Source organism: Clarias gariepinus, chromosome 8, assembly GCF_024256425.1.
Source record: "Clarias gariepinus isolate MV-2021 ecotype Netherlands chromosome 8, CGAR_prim_01v2, whole genome shotgun sequence".
Classification (NCBI taxonomy): domain Eukaryota; kingdom Metazoa; phylum Chordata; class Actinopteri; order Siluriformes; family Clariidae; genus Clarias; species Clarias gariepinus.
Window position 1 is genome coordinate 38,105,001 of NC_071107.1, and position 18,748 is coordinate 38,123,748.

General features: G+C 45.9%; 1 protein-coding gene across 3 annotated transcripts in view; it reads left to right on the forward strand.

Moving 5' to 3' along the window:
* The window catches only part of actn1 (actinin, alpha 1), a 34,964-nt gene extending 17,852 nt beyond the window's left edge, over positions 1–17,112 (forward strand). Inside the window, exons 9-22 of one of the 3 annotated variants that reach the window (XM_053501498.1) lie at positions 3,018–3,110; positions 3,330–3,560; positions 3,782–3,929; positions 4,096–4,246; positions 4,558–4,666; positions 5,024–5,164; positions 5,289–5,471; positions 9,264–9,398; positions 9,624–9,803; positions 10,020–10,166; positions 12,501–12,581; positions 12,867–12,932; positions 14,392–14,550; positions 15,945–17,112. In XM_053501498.1, the coding sequence (XP_053357473.1) occupies positions 3,018–3,110; positions 3,330–3,560; positions 3,782–3,929; positions 4,096–4,246; positions 4,558–4,666; positions 5,024–5,164; positions 5,289–5,471; positions 9,264–9,398; positions 9,624–9,803; positions 10,020–10,166; positions 12,501–12,581; positions 12,867–12,932; positions 14,392–14,550; positions 15,945–16,103 (1,983 nt within the window). In that variant the 3' untranslated portion in view covers positions 16,104–17,112. The remainder of the gene's footprint in view (positions 1–3,017; positions 3,111–3,329; positions 3,561–3,781; positions 3,930–4,095; positions 4,247–4,557; positions 4,667–5,023; positions 5,165–5,288; positions 5,472–9,263; positions 9,399–9,623; positions 9,804–10,019; positions 10,167–12,500; positions 12,582–12,866; positions 12,933–14,391; positions 14,551–15,944) is intronic. The other 2 variants (XM_053501496.1, XM_053501497.1) reach the window with 2 other exon arrangements.
* The last annotated feature ends 1,636 nt before the right edge of the window (positions 17,113–18,748 follow it).

Sequence of the window (18,748 nt, forward strand, 5' to 3'; positions counted from 1 at the left end):
TACGTCTCGTGTTACTACCATGCCTTCTCGGGGAAGCAGAAGGTGAGACGTCCACAGACACACCCACTCATCACCCAATCAGAACAGAGGGCGGGACTTCAAATGACTGATTCCCTCTGAGCTCTGTGTGTGTGTGTGTGTGTGTGTGTGTGTGTTAATGTGCTAATTGGCCCTCCTGAGGAGAAAATCTGGGGTTTATGGGGCTGTAGGCAGGCAGATGCCCCCCACTGGCGCCGCCCATCAACTAGTATTCAGTTCTCCAGGTAATAAAGACATCACGCCTGTGTCCCCCTGTGTCCCTAACATTATCTTTATGACGGTGTGTATGTGCGCTGTATAGTGAATCAGACAAAAGGCCTGGACACGCCCACAGTGTGATGACGAGATAGTTGTGAATGAGATGCGAAACGTTCAGGGTGAAGCGCCTGACTCGGAAATGAGTCATTTCTTTTAGAGCCTGCGAGTCAGATAAGAGTCTGTTCAGTTCACTCGCCTCTGTGTGTGTGTGTGTGTGTGTGTGTGTGTGTATGTGTGTGTGAGAGTTAGTTGATGAGTCATGCTGCCGATAAACATTCCCAGAATTCTCGGAGTGTGTCGAGGGGAGATGTTAGATCCTGTCTGCCCTTATAAGGACCTGTTAGAACATCGCAGAGCTCGGGAATGCTGGAAACCACACACACACACAAAGTATAGAGTTGCACTACTTCACTTTTGTGGTTTAATTCAGGAAGTGTGTACTGTTGTCAAGTGGTGCTTTTTTAATGGCACTTTCATAAGAGGTTAAGGGTCACATCTGCCCAGATGTGGACTTCGGTGCACTTCTCTTTTTCTGCTGTCGCTCTGTCCAGTGCTCCTGTGTGCTACATCACCCCCCCCTCACGCTCTCTCTCTCTCTCTCTCTCTGATGAGTTTCGATCTCATGCCCCTCAGCCCATGCGCGCGCTCTGCTCAGCCATGAGACCGCGCGGTACTGAGCTCAGTCTAGTGTCTAATGTCTAGTGTTCATTTTCAAATGTAGTCTTAGTCCCGGGATAAATGTCCTTAATAGTTTAATTTTTAATAAGTTTCATTTAATCTTATCATATTTTTGTTGAGTCTAGTTTTAGTCAGAAGGACCTTTAACTATTTTCATCTAGTTTTAGTAAATGAAAACGTAACATTTTAGCAGCAATTAATTCAATTCAATTTTATTTATATAGTGCTTTTAACAATGGTCTCAAAGCAGCTTCACAAAAAATTTAAGAATTGTTGTTTTTTTTTAGAAAAGAAAAGAACATTATGGAAGTGTGTATGTGTGAGAAAAATGTGTCTAGATAATAATAAGATCAATGAATAAATAATGAATGAAATGTCTCTGATGAAGAAGCCAAGGGTGACGGCGACAGTGGCAAGGAAAAACTCCCTGAGATGGTAATAGGAAGAAACCTTGAGAGGAACCAGACTCAACAGGGAACCCATCCTCATCTGGGTGATAACAGATAGAGATGATATAACATCATGTGTGTTATGCAGCTGAAAGTACAATATAACAGAAATTCTTTAACTTAACATGAAGTCCAGTTCAGCACAGGGAGTCAGTAGATGCAGAGGGCAGATGGGGTCTGGGTCACTGGGAGCACAGAAGCAGGATGTGTAGCTCCAACCATCATAAAGCAGAATCCAGCTGGAGCTGGTCCTTCTCTGGAATTAGAATAATTAGATTATTGTTAATTAACCCTACAGTCAATCTAGTTTAGCCAAAACCCATTTTTTAAGATCCTTCACAAAATAATTATCTTAACATTTAAAAATGTGTCTTTTCACCTGATAATTTCAGCAAATTATATTTATTTTTAACATCACAACTGCTGCATGTCCACGTTTATTTAACTACAAAACATTAGGAGCCGTACAGACAGTGGACTCTGGACTGTTGCAGCTCCTGTAGGTCACAATCGTTTGCTAACCTATTAGATTAATGAATTAATTATGGCATTGATTTAACTATAAAATAAAATGAAATACATCCCAACATAATTCTGTTATCACGTGGTAACGTAATTACCACAGAGAGGCTGTAAAACTGGGTGATTATTATGGGATGCCTTGATGCGTCTCTTCTTTGTGTTTCCCCACTGTTTCCCCTCCGATATTACTTATATTATGACACATCGGCCTTTTCACTCAAACACACACACACACGCGCGCCGCATAGTAAGCCAGTTACACTCAGATCGGAGTCGTGCGTCATTAAGGATCACCTTCATAACAACACGTGACCTTGTACCTGAATAGGCTCTGATCTTACATGGCGTCTGATCTGACTGCTCCGTATGGCTAAGGCTCTGATCTAACGCTGTGTCTGATCTGACTGCTCCGTATGGCTAAGGCTCTGATCTTACATGGCGTCTGATCTGACTGCTCCGTATGGCTAAGGCTCTGATCTAACGCTGTGTCTGATCTGACTGCTCCGTATGGCTAAGGCTCTGACCTTACATGGCGTCTGATCTGACTGCTCCGTATGGCTAAGGCTCTGATCTAACGCTGTGTCTGATCTGACTGCTCCGTATGGCTAAGGCTCTGACCTTACATGGCGTCTGATCTGACTGCTCCGTATGGCTAAGGCTCTGATCTAACGCTGTGTCTGATCTGACTGCTCCGTATGGCTAAGGCTCTGACCTTACATGGCGTCTGATCTGACTCTGCTCCGTATGGCTAAGGCTCTGATCTAACGCTGTGTCTGATCTGACTGCTCCGTATGGCTAAGGCTCTGACCTTACATGGCGTCTGATCTGACTCTGCTCCGTATGGCTAAGGCTCTGATCTAACGCTGTGTCTGATCTGACTGCTCCGTATGGCTAAGGCTCTGACCTTACATGGCGTCTGATCTGACTCTGCTCCGTATGGCTAAGGCTCTGACCTTACATGGCGTCTGATCTGACTCTGCTCCGTATGGCTAAGGCTCTGATCTAACGCTGTGTCTGATCTGACTCTGCTCCTCAGGGGCAGGTTAATGGCATATGCTCTGTGTCCTGCAGGCGGAGACGGCGGCCAATCGCATATGTAAAGTTCTCGCTGTCAATCAGGAGAACGAGCAGCTGATGGAGGACTACGAGAAACTCGCCACCGATGTGAGTGTCGCTGTCTACCTCCATCACTTCACTTCATCCCTCCATCACTTCACTTCATCCCTCCATCACTTCACTCCAGTCTATTGTTTTACACCCCTCCCCCTCCCCATATAAATTACTCCTCTTTCTGTACCTGGCCACTCCTTTTTTTTTCCTCCTCTCACTTTTTCTCTGTCTTTCTCTTTGTCTCTGTGTGTGTGTGTGTGTGTGTGTGTGCAGCTGTTGGAGTGGATCAGGAGGACGATCCCGTGGTTGGAGAACCGGGTTCCTGAGAGCACCATGGCTGCCATGCAGCAGAAGCTGGAGGACTTCAGAGGTTACCGTCGCGTCCACAAACCACCCAAAGTCCAGGAGAAATGTCAGCTGGAGATCAACTTCAACACGCTGCAGACCAAACTGAGGCTCAGCAACCGGCCCGCGTTCATGCCGTCTGAGGGGAAGATGGTGTCTGTGAGTGTCCCCCCACCCTCGAACCCCGCCCCCCCCCGCCCACCCCTCGCCCCTTGTCCCTCACCCTGCACACCCCACCCACCACCACCCCTCTGATTTCTCTTACACCGCAGTGTGTTCAGCATATTTGTGTGTGTGTGTGTGTGTGTGTGTGTGTGTGTGTGTATATATGTATACGTGTGTGTGTGTGTGTGTGTGTGTGTGTGTATATGTGTGTGTAGGATGTCTCCAATGCATGGGGGAGTCTGGAGGGGGCGGAGAAAGGCTATGAGGAGTGGCTGCTGAATGAAATCCGCCGACTGGAGAGACTCGACCACCTCGCCGAGAAATTCCGCCAGAAAGCAGCGATACATGAGGCCTGGACAGAAGGTCTTACACACACACACACACGCACACACACACACACACACACACACACACACACACACACACACACACACACATCTGTAATCCTGGCTGTAAAGAGTCAAGTCTGTATTGCATGAACACACTTGGGTAACTTTGTGTGTGTGTGTGTGTGTGTATGTGTGTGTAGGTAAGGAGGCCATGTTGAATCAGAAGGACTACGAGACGGCGTCTCTGTCTGAGATTAAAGCTCTGCTGAAGAAACACGAGGCGTTTGAGAGCGACCTCGCCGCTCACCAGGACCGCGTGGAGCAGATCGCCGCCATCGCACAGGAGCTCAAGTGTGTTTACACACAGCAAATTCTACACACACTCAACTTCACACACCTGAACGTTACACACACACTGAAGTGTTACCTGTGCTTCATCTCACCACAGTTAGTTATGAGATACGACTCACTCGAGTTTAACATGTAAACTGCTCTAACACTAGTCTCTCTGTCTGTCTGTCTCTCTGTCTGTCTGTCTGTCTGTCTCTCCGTCCGTCTGTCTGTCTGTCTCTCTGTCTGTGTGTCTGTCTGTCTGTCTCTCTGTCTGTGTGTCTGTCTGTGTGTCTGTCTGTCTCTCGGTCTGTGTGTCTGTCTGTCTGCAGTGAGCTGGAGTATTATGACTCTCCCAGTGTGAACGCTCGCTGTCAGAAGATCTGTGATCAGTGGGACGCTCTCGGAGTCCTGACTCAGAAACGCAGTGAGGCCTTGCAGGTAACACACACACACACATACACACACATACACACACATACACACACACACACATACACACACACTGAATGTCCACCTCACAGGTAACACACACCTGAACTGTTCCGTTTGTGTTTGTATTTCTGTGTGTGTGTGTGACTGTGTGTGTGAGTGTGTGAGTGTGTGAAAGAGAGAAATTAGAATGCGTGTGATTAATGTACTGTATCTGATTGGCGTGTGATTTAGCGAACATGTGATTAGCGCATGTGTGATTGGGTAATTTTAGTGTGTGCGTGCGTGTGCGTGCGTGTGTATGTGTGTGTGCGTGCGTGTGTGTGTGTGATTACCGCATATGTAATTAGCATGTGTTGTTCCCAGAAAACGGAGAAGTTATTGGAGACGATTGATCAGCTGTACCTGGAGTTCGCCAAGAGGGCGGCACCGTTTAATAACTGGATGGAGGGAGCGATGGAGGACCTGCAGGACACCTTCATCGTCCACACCATCGAGGAGATCCAGGTGCAAGACCTTCATTCATCTGTCTATTCCTCCCTCAGTATGGCCATCCATCACTTCATCTCATAAACACACATACTCTTCTTGTGTGTGTGTGTGTGTGTGTGTGTGTGTGTGTGTGTCACAGGGCCTGAGCACGGCTCATGAGCAGTTTAAAGCGACACTTCCGGATGCAGATAAGGAGAAACAGGCCATCCTGGGGATCCACAGCGAGATCGCGAAAATCGTACAAACCTACCATGTCAACATGATGGGCACCAACCCCTACACCTCCATCACCCCCCAGGAGATCAACACCAAGTGGGAGAGGGTACAGTGCACACTACTCACTACACACTAGTGTTCTTCGCCACCGTCGCCCTCGGCTTGCTCTTCTGGAACGGTCTGACAATCTGATCCTTTTGATTCATAGCCATTTTCTCACACATCGTTTCCTTCTGATTCTGTAAAGCTGCTTTGCGACAATGACTGTTGTTAAACGCTAACGCTTGGAATGCGCTAACTCTGAGGTTGCAGAGAGAGGACGCTGGCGCCCGCTGTTCGCCCGCTGTTCGCCGGCTGTTCGCCGGCTGTTCTGCAGGTCCTCCTCTGTTCGCCGCTTCTCCTGCTGCTGTTTTTTTTTTATATGGACTATTTAGTTTTTTAGCGCTGCTAAGACGTTGTGTGCTTCCTTGGACGTTCGCTCTGTGGTCTCGATACACTGGAGTTTTTGAGCCTGGTTTCGCTGCCTCTGCAGTTATTTGGCTGCATCTCTGCGTTTGGCGGGTGGCTCGCTTTGAAAGTTTTTCCGGCGACCAGCATGAAGCTAAAATACACCAACCCGCAGTTGTTAAGTCATAACAATTATTTCATTCCAACGTGCACTGCAGCCATAAAAGAACTCTGACTTCTGCGCCAACCGCGCTATGTCCATAGAAGTTCTCTGCAAAAGTTTATTTATCATCAGCCTGGTTCATCCATTCCATCTGTGTGGAGCGCTGTCGCTCATCAAACACGTCATCAGAGCGATGTTACTCCAGGTGTTTGTAGCATGGGAAACACCACAAGATTTCTGTTGGACAGCTCTGGAAACTTTCCGAGAATGCTACTCGGTACAGAAAACGTGGAGTGGATCTCACTGTATTACAGAAATCTACTACACCAAAAATTTTTATAGAACTTTTTAATTCACAATCTCTCACAAATAAATCAGTCCTTATACAAGATCATATTATGCACAAAGGCTTGGATTCAATGTGCATAACAGAAACATGGCATCAGCCAGTTTTTAGTGTTTTTAGCACTAAATGACGCTTGCCCCCTGGTTATAGCCACCTGGAGAAAGCCCGCAGTACTGGGTGGTGGTGGCTTAGCTATATTATACCCACAGCAACTGGATCTGGTGACTTTAATGTTCATGTAGACACTCCCTTCTGCCATTTGGCAGTTGAGTTTTTACAACTACTGAACTGCCTCAATCTTTAACAGCATGTTGATGTTCCCACACATTTCAGAGGGCATACCTTGGATCTGGTTATTACAAACTCTGTACCCATTAGCAACCTTTTTTGTGTATGATCTGGGGGTGTCTGACCACAAGGTCGTTTCGATGGAGCTGTCACTCCCTTGTTCCCCCACCTCTGTTGAATGTTCCTCAGTCACTGAGTCAGTTGACTTCTACAACCAATCCCTCAGCAGTCTCCTTGATTTCCATGCCCCTGTCAGATATAGAACTGTCTGCTTCTCACATTCAGCCCCCTGGTATACATGTAAGCTGCGTAAGATGAAGACAGCTGGGCGTGTTCTTGAGCGACATTAACAGGCCTCAGGACTCACTGTTCATAAGCAAGTTTACAGAGAACATCAGAAGGCCTATGCAAGAGCATAGAAAACACATGATAGTCTTCGGCCCTCATCCCCTGACTGAGTGGTAGTAGAAGTCTTAATGTGGAAGCCCCCTAGTGATGGGGAGGAATTGGACAAGACTAAATTAGGTAGAAAATCGGGGGGGAAAAAACAAAAAAAACAAAACATCATTACTTTCTTCAGGAAAAAAAAGTGGATACCATCCGCTCGTCTCCTGCACTACCTGTCCAGATGGATGACCAGGGATTCTGAATGACCAGGGATTTTGCAACCTTTCAGCTGTTTCTCTGTCAGAAAGATAAAACCATCTAATTGTGTTTTGGACCATTTTTTTACAGTTTTGGTTAAATCCAACCTTTGTGCTATAAGTCCCCTGAATACCAGGATAATAAATCACTCTCTCCAGACTGGATATGTTCCCGCTACATTGAAATCTGCTATCATCACACCACTTTAAAAAAAATCCACCTTAGATCCAGAATTACTTGCAAACTACAGGCCCATTTCTAGCCTCCCGTTCCTTTTAAAAGTGCTGGAAAAAGTAACTGCTGCACAGCTTCAATCTCATCTAAAACAAAATAATTTGTTTGAGAAATTCCAGTCTGGTTTCCGCCCCTGCCACAGCGTGGAAACAGCTCTGGTTAGAGTCACGAATGACCTGCTGATCTCGGCTGATGCTGGTTTTCCATCGCTTTTCATCCTGTCGGACTTGTCTTCGGCCTTTGATACTGTTGATCACAACATTCTTCTTCACAGATTACGTCACACTGTTGGACTCTCTGACTGTTCACAACTGATTCTCATCTTATCTTACTGAAAGAACAGAGCATGTTGCCCTGGGAGAGGCTAAATCCGCTACACACAATGTCGCCTGTGATGTTCCTCAGGGCTCTGTGCTCGGTCCCATTTTGTTTATATTGTATATGCTTCCCTTGGGCTGTATCATCAGCCGGCATGGTATTTTTTTTCATTGCTATGCTGATGATACTCAGCTCTACCTCAGGATAAATACAACCTCCTTGTCTACTCTGCCATCATCCACTTTGACCATCTGTTTGGAGGAGATAAAGTCATGGGTAAAGCAAAATTTCCTGCAGCTAAACAGCTCTAAGACTGAAGCTATTTTAGTAGCCACCCTACACCAGGTAAGGACATCTAACATCACCAGTATTACGTTTTCTGGTCAGGATATCTTATTATCAACATCCGTTATAAACCTTGGGGTTAAAATGGACTCTCATCTGACGTATAAGGCTCATGTCAAACATCTGTGTAAAACATCTTATTTCCACCTCAGGAATATTGCTAAACTGCGTCCAGCACTCACTTTTGCAGATGCAGAACAGTTAGTCCATGCGTTTGTCTCCTCCAGGCTGGACTTCTGCAATGCACTTCTCATTGGGACTTCTGGAAAAATCCTTCAAAAGCTGCAGTATATTCCGAACAGTGCTGCTAGGATCCTGATACGAGCACATAAATACCACCATGTTACGCCCACACTTAAATCTCTTCATTGGCTCCATGTTTCATTCAGAATTGATTACATGGTGGCCCTTCTTACCCACCAGTGCATCTATGGGGACGTCCCTCCCCACCTCAAACGCTTATACAAGATCTTATTACTTCCCCTACGACTACACGCAACCTCCGCTCTGCATCAGTACATCTTTTGAAACCTCCTAAGACTAGACTTCTTACTATGTGAGATCGGGCTTTTTGCTCCGCCGCACCTGGACTGTGGAATGATCTCCTTTGAGATTTGCTTTAAATATTAAGTGCATTATAAACAATTATTATTATTATTATCATTATTAAAATGCTATACAAGTTAAACTGGATTAAACACTACACGACATAAAGGCATTCGGCAGCTCCCTTATCCAGAGCGACTTATTATTATTTTTTTTATCTCATTATACATCTGAACAGTTGAGTGTTAAGGGCCTCGTTCAAGGGCCCTACAGGGACAACATGGTGGTCGTAGAGTTTGAACCTGGGACCCTTCAAACCGTAGTCTAATGCCTCAACCACTGAGCGACCCCTGACCCCTGAGTTCACTACACACTGCCCACTACACACTACTACACTATACTCTACCGCCCCCTGCTGGAGAGGCCTAGCTCATGGGCATACTCCTTCTGTGGTGTATGTGACATGTATGTGGTGGAGTGTAGTAGTGAGTAAAGGGTGCTAATATAAGTGCACTCCGTGGTGTGCTAGTGAGGTGATGTTTTATCTGTGTGTGATGGTTCTGTAGGTGAGACAGTTGGTTCCTCAGAGAGACCAGGCGCTGATCGAGGAACATGCTCGGCAGCAGAACAACGAGCGTCTGCGCAGACAGTTCGCTAATCAGGCTAACGTCATCGGACCCTGGATCCAGACCAAGATGCAGGTGAGTCTGTCCCACACTGCCCCCCACCCCCCGCCCCACCCTTGTGCCTTCATGTGATAGAGCGTGCCAAAATAATGGCACCTTTTAAAAATAGTGTATCTAGTGATATTCATTCTTCCTGCTTCTTTGTTACCATGGCAACTGTAGACTGTACACATACCAAACCACACATGTCTTGAAATCAACTGTGTGTGTGTGTGTGTGTGTGTGTGTGTGTGTGTGTAGGAGATCGGCCGTATCTCTATCGAGTTGCACGGCACTCTGGAGGATCAGCTGAATAACCTGCGTCAGTATGAGAAGAACATCGTCAACTACAAGCCAAAGATCGACCAGCTGGAGGGGGATCACCAGCAGATCCAGGAGGCTCTCATCTTTGATAACAAACACACCAACTACACCATGGAGGTACACACACACACACACACAGTCACACTCACACACACACTCACACACACATAGAGACTACTTTGACTTGAATAAACGTCTTTGGGAAAAGAGAGTTTACTAAAGACATACGACACAAAAGTAAGTTTGTGTGCTTTTCTGTTAGTTATGTTAAAACGAGTTCAACTGTCTGTGTGTGTGTGTGTGTGTGTGTGTGTGTGTGTGTGTGTGTTACAGCACATCCGTGTGGGATGGGAGCAGCTCCTCACCACCATCGCTCGAACCATCAATGAGATCGAGAACCAGATTTTGACTCGCGACGCTAAAGGCATCAGTCAGGAGCAGCTGAGCGAGTTCAGGGCCTCGTTTAACCACTTTGACCGGGTCAGTTACACACACTCACACACACACACTCACACACACACGCACTCACACACGCACTCACACACGCACTCACACACACTCACACGCACTCACACACACTCACACACACACACGCACTCACACACACTCACACGCACTCACACGCACTCACACACACTCACACGCACACTCACACACACACACTCACACACACACGCACTCACACGCACTCACACGCACTCACACACACGCACTCACACACACACGCACTCACACACACACGCACTCACACTCACACACACACACTCACACACACACGCACTCACACTCACTCACACGCACTCACACACACACACGCACTCACACACACTCACACGCACTCACACGCACTCACACGCACTCACACACACTCACACGCACACTCACACACACACACTCACACACACACGCACACACACGCACTCACACGCACTCACACACACGCACTCACACACACACGCACTCACACACACACGCACTCACACTCACACACACACACTCACACACACACGCACTCACACGCACTCACACACACTCACACGCACTCACACGCACTCACGCACACTCACACGCACTCACACACACACGCACTCACACACACACGCACTCACACACACGCACTCACACACACGCACTCACACACAAACGCACTCTCACACACGCACACACTCGCACACAAACGCACACACACGCACACACACTCACACACTCACACACGCACACACACACACACACACACGCACTCGCACACACACGCTCACACACACTCTCTCACACACACACACACACGCACTCACGCACACATACACACTCTCACACACACACACACACACACACACACACACACACGCACACACACACTCACACACACACTCACTCACACACACACTCACACACACTCACACACTCACACACTCACACACGCACACACACACTCACGCACACTCACACACACACGCACACTCACACACACTCACACACACACACGCACACGCACACTCACACACACACGCACACTCACGCACACTCACGCACACACACACACTCACACACACTCACACACACTCACACACACACTCACACACACACACACACACAGATTTACTTAACCCCCCTGTTTGTTTTTTTCACTCATCCTGTCATTAAGTTTCATATCATTAATGATGAAAAGTCGATTCAGTCCTGATCAGTTCAGTTTTATTTGTATATCACTTTTAACAATCGTCACTGTCACAAAGCAGCTTTACACAATCAAAAGAACTATTGAAGTCTGTATGGAATGTGTGTGTGTGTGTGTGTGTGTGAGTGTGTGTGTGAGTGTGTGTGTGTAAGTGTGTGTGTGTAAGTGTGTGTGTGAGTGTGTGTGTGTGAGTGTGTGTGTGTGTGTGTGTGAGAGTGTGTGTGTGTGAGAGTGTGTGTGTGTGAGAGTGTGTGTGTGTGAGAGTGTGTGTGTGTGAGAGTGTGTGTGTGTGTGCGCGTGTGTGAGTGTGTGTGTGTGCGCGCGTGTGAGAGTGTGTGTGTGTGCGCGCGTGTGAGAGTGTGTGTGTGCACGCGTGTGAGAGTGTGTGTGTGTGCGCGCTTGTGAGACTGTGTGTGTGTGCGCGTGTAAGAGTGTGTGCACGTGTGAGAGTGAGTGTGTGTGTGAGTGCAAGAGGGTGTATATGTTTGTGTGTGTGTGTGTGTGTGTGAGTGTGTGTGTGTGTGTGTGTGTGTGTGTGTGAGTGTGAATGAGGGAAAAGTATTAATGAAATTTGGACGGAGGTGTATTAGTGTTGTGTAGGACATCATTAACCCCGCCCCTGACCGCCACGCTGCAATTAACCAATCAGGAGATTCACAGACACAATCACAGCCAATCATAGCCACAGCACAGTCACATGCACAGGCTCAGTGTGTGCGTGTGTGTGTGTGTGTGTGTGTGTGTGTGTGTTCACACCAGTCCATCCTAACGTTTGTGCACTTTTTCTTCTCTTTTTGTTTTTCTTCCTGTGTTCTCCATGCATGGGCCGACTCCCACCATCATCACCACCACCCCCACCATCACCACCACCCCCACCATCACCACCACCCCCACCATCACCACCACCCCCACCATCGGCACCACCCCCACCATCACCACCACCACCCCCACCATCGGCACCACCCCCACCACCACCATTGACGTCACTTCCTCTTCCTGTTCTCACCCCCACAATCCCTCCCTAATTAACGCATGAACCGACCCCCTCCCCCTACCCGTGTGTTTTGTGTGTGTGTGGTTGTGTGTGCACTGCATGGCCGGGCCTGTGACCTTTGACCCCTGACCACTGATCTCAGGATCACTCGGGCACTCTGGGCGCTGAAGAGTTCAGAGCGTGTCTCATCAGTCTGGGCTTCGATATCGGAAACGACGCTCAGGTACACACACACACCTGCACACACTCTGGAGTCTTGGCATTAACCTTCCACCTCTTCTTGTTTTTTTTTTTGTTTTTGTATCTTCTCTCTTTCTCTCTTTGTACCTTTCTTTTCTCTATTCCCTCTGTTCTCTCTCTGTGGAAAATCCTGTTCCTGAAATGATTTAAAATTCCTGACTTTCTTCCTTCCTTCCTCCTGTTCCATCCTTCCTTCCTTCCTTCTGTTCCTTCCTTCCTTCCTTCCTTCCTCTTCCTGGCTCTTTTTGTCCCCCGTGGGCTCCTGTAGAAGAGAACAGGCTTGATGGATGGAGAGGATTTCCGCACCTGTCTCATCTCCATGGGGTATAACATGGTAAAGCAGAGCATCGTGTCAGAGCTACAGACTGTCTACCACTTCCTGCACTCTTATTAATAATAATAATAATAATAATATCATCTTGCATAGCTTCATCTTCCAATATTTCTCATCATTAGTGTTTTATTGTTTATCCCTAAGCCATGCTCTGGGCGTGTTCTTGGTATTTTAATCTGTATCTATTAATTCCTTCAGTCCAGAAGAGCTTTATTAGCAAATACTCGCCACCCAGCCAAAAAAAAAAAGAAAGAAAAAGAGTCACACACTAGTATTTCATTGTTCCAGCGTCTATGTTCATTACGGCCGCGGCATTGTTTTGATAAGCTTACGCTACGTCACGTGTGTTTCTGTCCAGAGTCAGATTAGTTTCTCTCTAGGATCTTGTATTGCTGGTGTGAGAGTCGGACCGGAGCGCTGCGTAAAGCCTTCTCCAGCACTTCCCAAAGATTCTCAATTGGGTTAAGATCTGGACTCTGTGGTGTCCAATCCATGTGTGAAAATGGTCTCATGCTGCCTGAACACCTCTTCACAATTTGAAACATGCCTCTTAAACCTCTTGAAACATGTCCGCTCCATCAGGGAAGAAACCCTCCATAGATGTGATCCTCTGGTGGTTCAGTACATTCAGGTGGTCAGCTGACTTCATTTTATTGCCCCATAACGTTACTGAGTCTAGACCTGAGTAACTGATCAACCCCAGATCATAACACTGTCTCCAGAGGCTTGTACAGTGGACACTATGCATGATGGGAGCATCGAGAAGATGGCGGGTTCAGATCTATCCTTCCACGTTTAATAATGGGTTTTACAGTTCCTACCCCAGTGGCACTTTTATAGTTTCAAAGTTAATAGTGTTAATAATCTTCTTAGTTGTTTTCTTTGCTTGATGCAGGACAATAATTGGAACTTCTTAAACTGAGCAGCATCTTAGCCACGCCCACAGGATGTGTCTTTTGACCTGGTTGTGTAAGAAATGAGAAGCTCCTCACTGCATCAGTTAGAGTAAAATAACGTGTTCCAGCTGAAACACATTAATCACTGCAGTAATGATCCAGTGGAAATTTCTTAACTAGGTTTTAGTTTTTGTTAAATCTCAGGTGGTGCCTTTTTTTTTTTGGCCGGGCGGTGTAAACACAGGAAACTACAGCAGCTCATATTGAACCTCCATGCTGTCCTTTCACTCCAGATGTAACTGGTCTGCTAAGGTGTGTGTGGTGCGGGAAAATTCCAGCACCATGGTTGTACTGGTCCTAACAGGCTATTGTAGCTAATTAGCCATATAGCGACCCGGTTTAGTATGGTGCGCTAAACCCCGTAGAGGCGTAAAGAAGCTAACGCTACACGCTGATCACGCCTCGGCAGATCGCTGCGTCTGGAGGAAGGCACACTGTCTACTTTTATCTGTACATCCACCATGTAGAGTGCGTAATTAGAGTGTGTATAACGTGTTGTGCAGGGGGAGGTGGAGTTTGCTCGCATCATGAGCATCGTGGATCCTAACAGACTCGGGGTCGTGACCTTTCAGGCCTTCATTGATTTTATGTCTCGAGAAACAGCAGACACGGACACGGCCGATCAGGTCATGGCCTCGTTTAAAGTGCTGGCTGGAGACAAGGTACACTACACTACACTACACTACACTACACTAAATAACACTACACTACACTACACTACACTACACTACACTACACAACACGAAATCACACAACACAGCACTGCAATAAACAACACCACACTACGTAAGATTACACTACACTACACTAAATAACACTACACTACACTACACTACACTACAGTGTCAAAGTACTTTTGTTACACTACACGACACTACACTAAATGACACTATACGACACATGACATAATACTACACAACACTACACTACACTAAGCTACACTATATAACACGAAATTACACTACACTACACTACACTACACCAAATAACACAACACAGTACTACACTACACTAAGCTACACTATATAACACTAAACTACACTACACTACACTACACAACACTACACTACACTAAGCTACACTATATAACACGAAATTACACTACACTACACTACACCAAATAACACAACACAGTACTACACTACACTAAGCTACACTACACTACACTACACTACACCAAATAACACAACACAGTACTACACTACACTAAGCTACACTACACTACACTACACTACACCAAATAACACAACACAGTACTACACTACACTAAGCTACACTACACTACACTACACTACACCAAATAACACAACACAGTACTACACTACACTAAGCTACACTATATAACACTAAACTACACTACACTACACTACACTACACTACACCGAATAACACAACACAGTACTACACTACACTAAGCTACACTACACTACACTACACTACACCAAATAACACAACACAGTACTACACTACACTAAGCTACACTATATAACACTAAACTACACTACACTACACTACACTACACCAAATAACACAACACAACACAGTACTACACTACACTAAGCTACACTACACTACACTACACTACACCAAATAACACAACACAGTACTACACTACACTAAGCTACACTACACTACACTACACTACACCAAATAACACAACACAGTACTACACTACACTAAGCTACACTATATAACACTAAACTACACTACACTACACTACACTACACTACACCGAATAACACAACACAGTACTACACTACACTAGACTACACAGTGTCAGTACTTTTGCTACGCGAGACAATACTACACTACATAACACTACGCTACACAATACTACTCGGACCTACATGGATGTGGACCAGATGTAGTGTAATTAACGGGGGTGAAACACTACTATGTAATTACTATGTAATTAACACGAGTGTTCGTTTTGTGTCCATGTGATAATCAGTGACATAAAACACATTAACATTTTGGTTTAAATGTTTGTTTAAATGAATATTTTTGTGCATTTGCTAATTAACATGTGTGTGTATGTGTGTGTGTGTGTGTGTAGAACTACATCCTGGCGGAGGAGCTGAGGCGCGAGTTGCCCCCTGACCAGGCTGAGTACTGTATCTCGCGCATGGCGCCCTACAGAGGGAGCGACGCCGTGCCCGGGGCGCTCGACTACATGTCCTTCTCCACCGCCCTGTACGGAGAGAGCGACCTCTGACCTCTGACTGTTCTGTTCATTACATACTCGCATACACCCACACACACACACACACACCCACACACACACACACATGCACACAGTTTCCTGCTCTGTAGCTGCTGAGCTCACTGTGCTGATCTGAGATCAAGCCTGTGTCCATGCTGTTTCATTTACACCCTACGTAGTGCACTAATAGAAGAAGCAGTATGAGACGTTTAGTGCACCACACACACACACACACACACACTTATTCTTCATTCCCTGAGGGCTAGTTGTCCTTACACACTGAGTAGTGTGCTGTAATAGGGAGCACTTCCATTGGGAGCAGAGAGTCGGGCGTGTTACTGATCTGGAGTGTACTACATAGTCTCCCACTTTCATCCCGATGTAGCACACACACACACACACACACACACACACACACACAGGGAGCAGTTAGTTCCCTGTGAGTCGTGTAGTGCGCTGCATGTAAACCTGGGAGCTTGGACACTTGTACAGGGAGCAGGACATGTAGTGCACTACAGAGTCACCCAGAGACAATCCCCTAAAGCCTACACTCTATTCGCTCTACAGCACACTCCTGAGGGTGCAGACGACATTACTTCACTCCCTGTGTAGTGCACTTCTACAGAGAGGTGAACACTGCTTCAGGAGAGCATATAGTGCACTACATCAAGCTCTCGCCGTCTCCCCTGAGTAGTGCACTGCTGGTGTACTGATCTCAGGTCAGCGAGTGGGCGTGTCTCAGCATGGCTCTGCGACGCTCGCTCAGATTTTTTACCAGTTTATATCCCGCCTTTCCAAGCCCACTTCCTGCTCTGTCCTGCTTCTGCTTGTGCAACATGAAATATCTTCCCCAGCTTTTGTACGCAAGGAGAGAGAGAGGAAAATAACTTCTTTTTTTAATTCATGTTGTTTTTTTTCTCTTCATAAGAAAGTTAACATATTTTATTATACAGAACCAAAAAAAGTATTTTTCTTCACCTGGCTTAAATAAAAAGTTTAAATAGATAAATAAAAAAGAGAAGTGTTGTTCTTTGGTTCCTTCAATGCTGTGTGAGAGAGCGAGGTTTCTGAATGTTTGACAGAGAACTGCATTATATCGCTCAGACATCATTAATATTCATAGTTATATAAACATCATGCTGTTTAGATAAATAACCTTATTAGTAATGATGATGTGCATACAGAGAGTGTGTGTGTGTGTGTACACATTCCCAGCGTAAAGTTAAATATCTATATAAATAAAAGATGGTTTTGTCTGTAAATTATATCTTTGTTTCTCCTGCACACACACACATACATTATACTGGCCTTTTTTACCTTCACTTACACACTAAAAATATTGGTATCTGGTGCACTACACTCACCCAAAGGATTATTAGGAACACCTGTTCAATTTCTCATTAATGCAATTATCTAATCAACCAATCACATGGCAGTTGCTTCAATGCATTTAGGGGTGTGGTCCTGGTCAAGACAATCTCCTGAACTCCAAACTGAATGTCAGAATGGGAAAGAAAGGTGATTTAAGCACTTTTGAGCGTGGCATGGTTGTTGGTGCCAGACGGGCCGGTCTGAGTATTTCACAATCTGCTCAGTTACTGGGATTTTCACGCACAACCATTTCTAGGGTTTACAAAGAATGGTGTGAAAAGAGAAAAACATCCAGTATGCGTCAGTCCTTTGGGTGAAAATGCCTTGTTGATGCTAGAGGTCAGAGGAGAATGGGCCGACTGATTCAAGCTGATAGAAGAGCAACTTTGCCTGAAATAACCACTCGTTACAACCGAGGTATGCAGCAAAGCATTTGTGAAGCCACAACACGCACAACCTTGAGGCGGATGGGCTACAACAGCAGAAGACCCCACCGGGTACCACTCATCTCCACTACAAATAGGAAAAAGAGGCTACAATTTGCACGAGCTCACCAAAATTGGACAGTTGAAGACTGGATAAATGTTGCCTGGTCTGATGAGTCTCGATTTCTGTTGAGACATTCAAATAATAGAGTCAGAATTTAGCGTAAACAGAATGAGAACATGGATCCATCATGCCTTGTTACCACTGTGCAGGCTGCTGGTGGTGGTGTAATGGTGTGGGGGATGTTTTCTTAGCACACTTTAGGCCCCTTAGTGCCAATTGGGCATCGTTTAAATGCCACAGGCTACCTGAGATGGCTACTTCCAGCAGGATAATGCACCATGTCACAAAGCTCCAATCATTTCAAATTGGTTTCCTGAACATGACAATGAGTTCACTGTACTAAAATGGCCCCCACAGTCACCAGATCTCAACCCAATAGAGCATCTTTGGGATGTGGTGGAACGGGAGCTTCGTGCCCTGGATGTGCATCCCACAAATCTCCATCAACTGCAAGATGCTCTCCTATCAATATGGGCCGACATTTCTAAAGAATGCTTTCAGCACCTTGTTGAATCAAAGCCATGTAGAATTAAGGCAGTTCTGAAGGCGAAAGGGGGTCAAACACCGTATTAGTGTGGTACATACGACATCAATTAACCACAGAAATTAACAGAACTAACTAGCTCACTAAGAAACCTATAAAGCCGACTAGCTGAGACAAGACAGATTAAAATTTTAATAATCTTTTAATTGAAATTAACAGAAAACTATACTTCTGTACAAAAGAGACAACATAA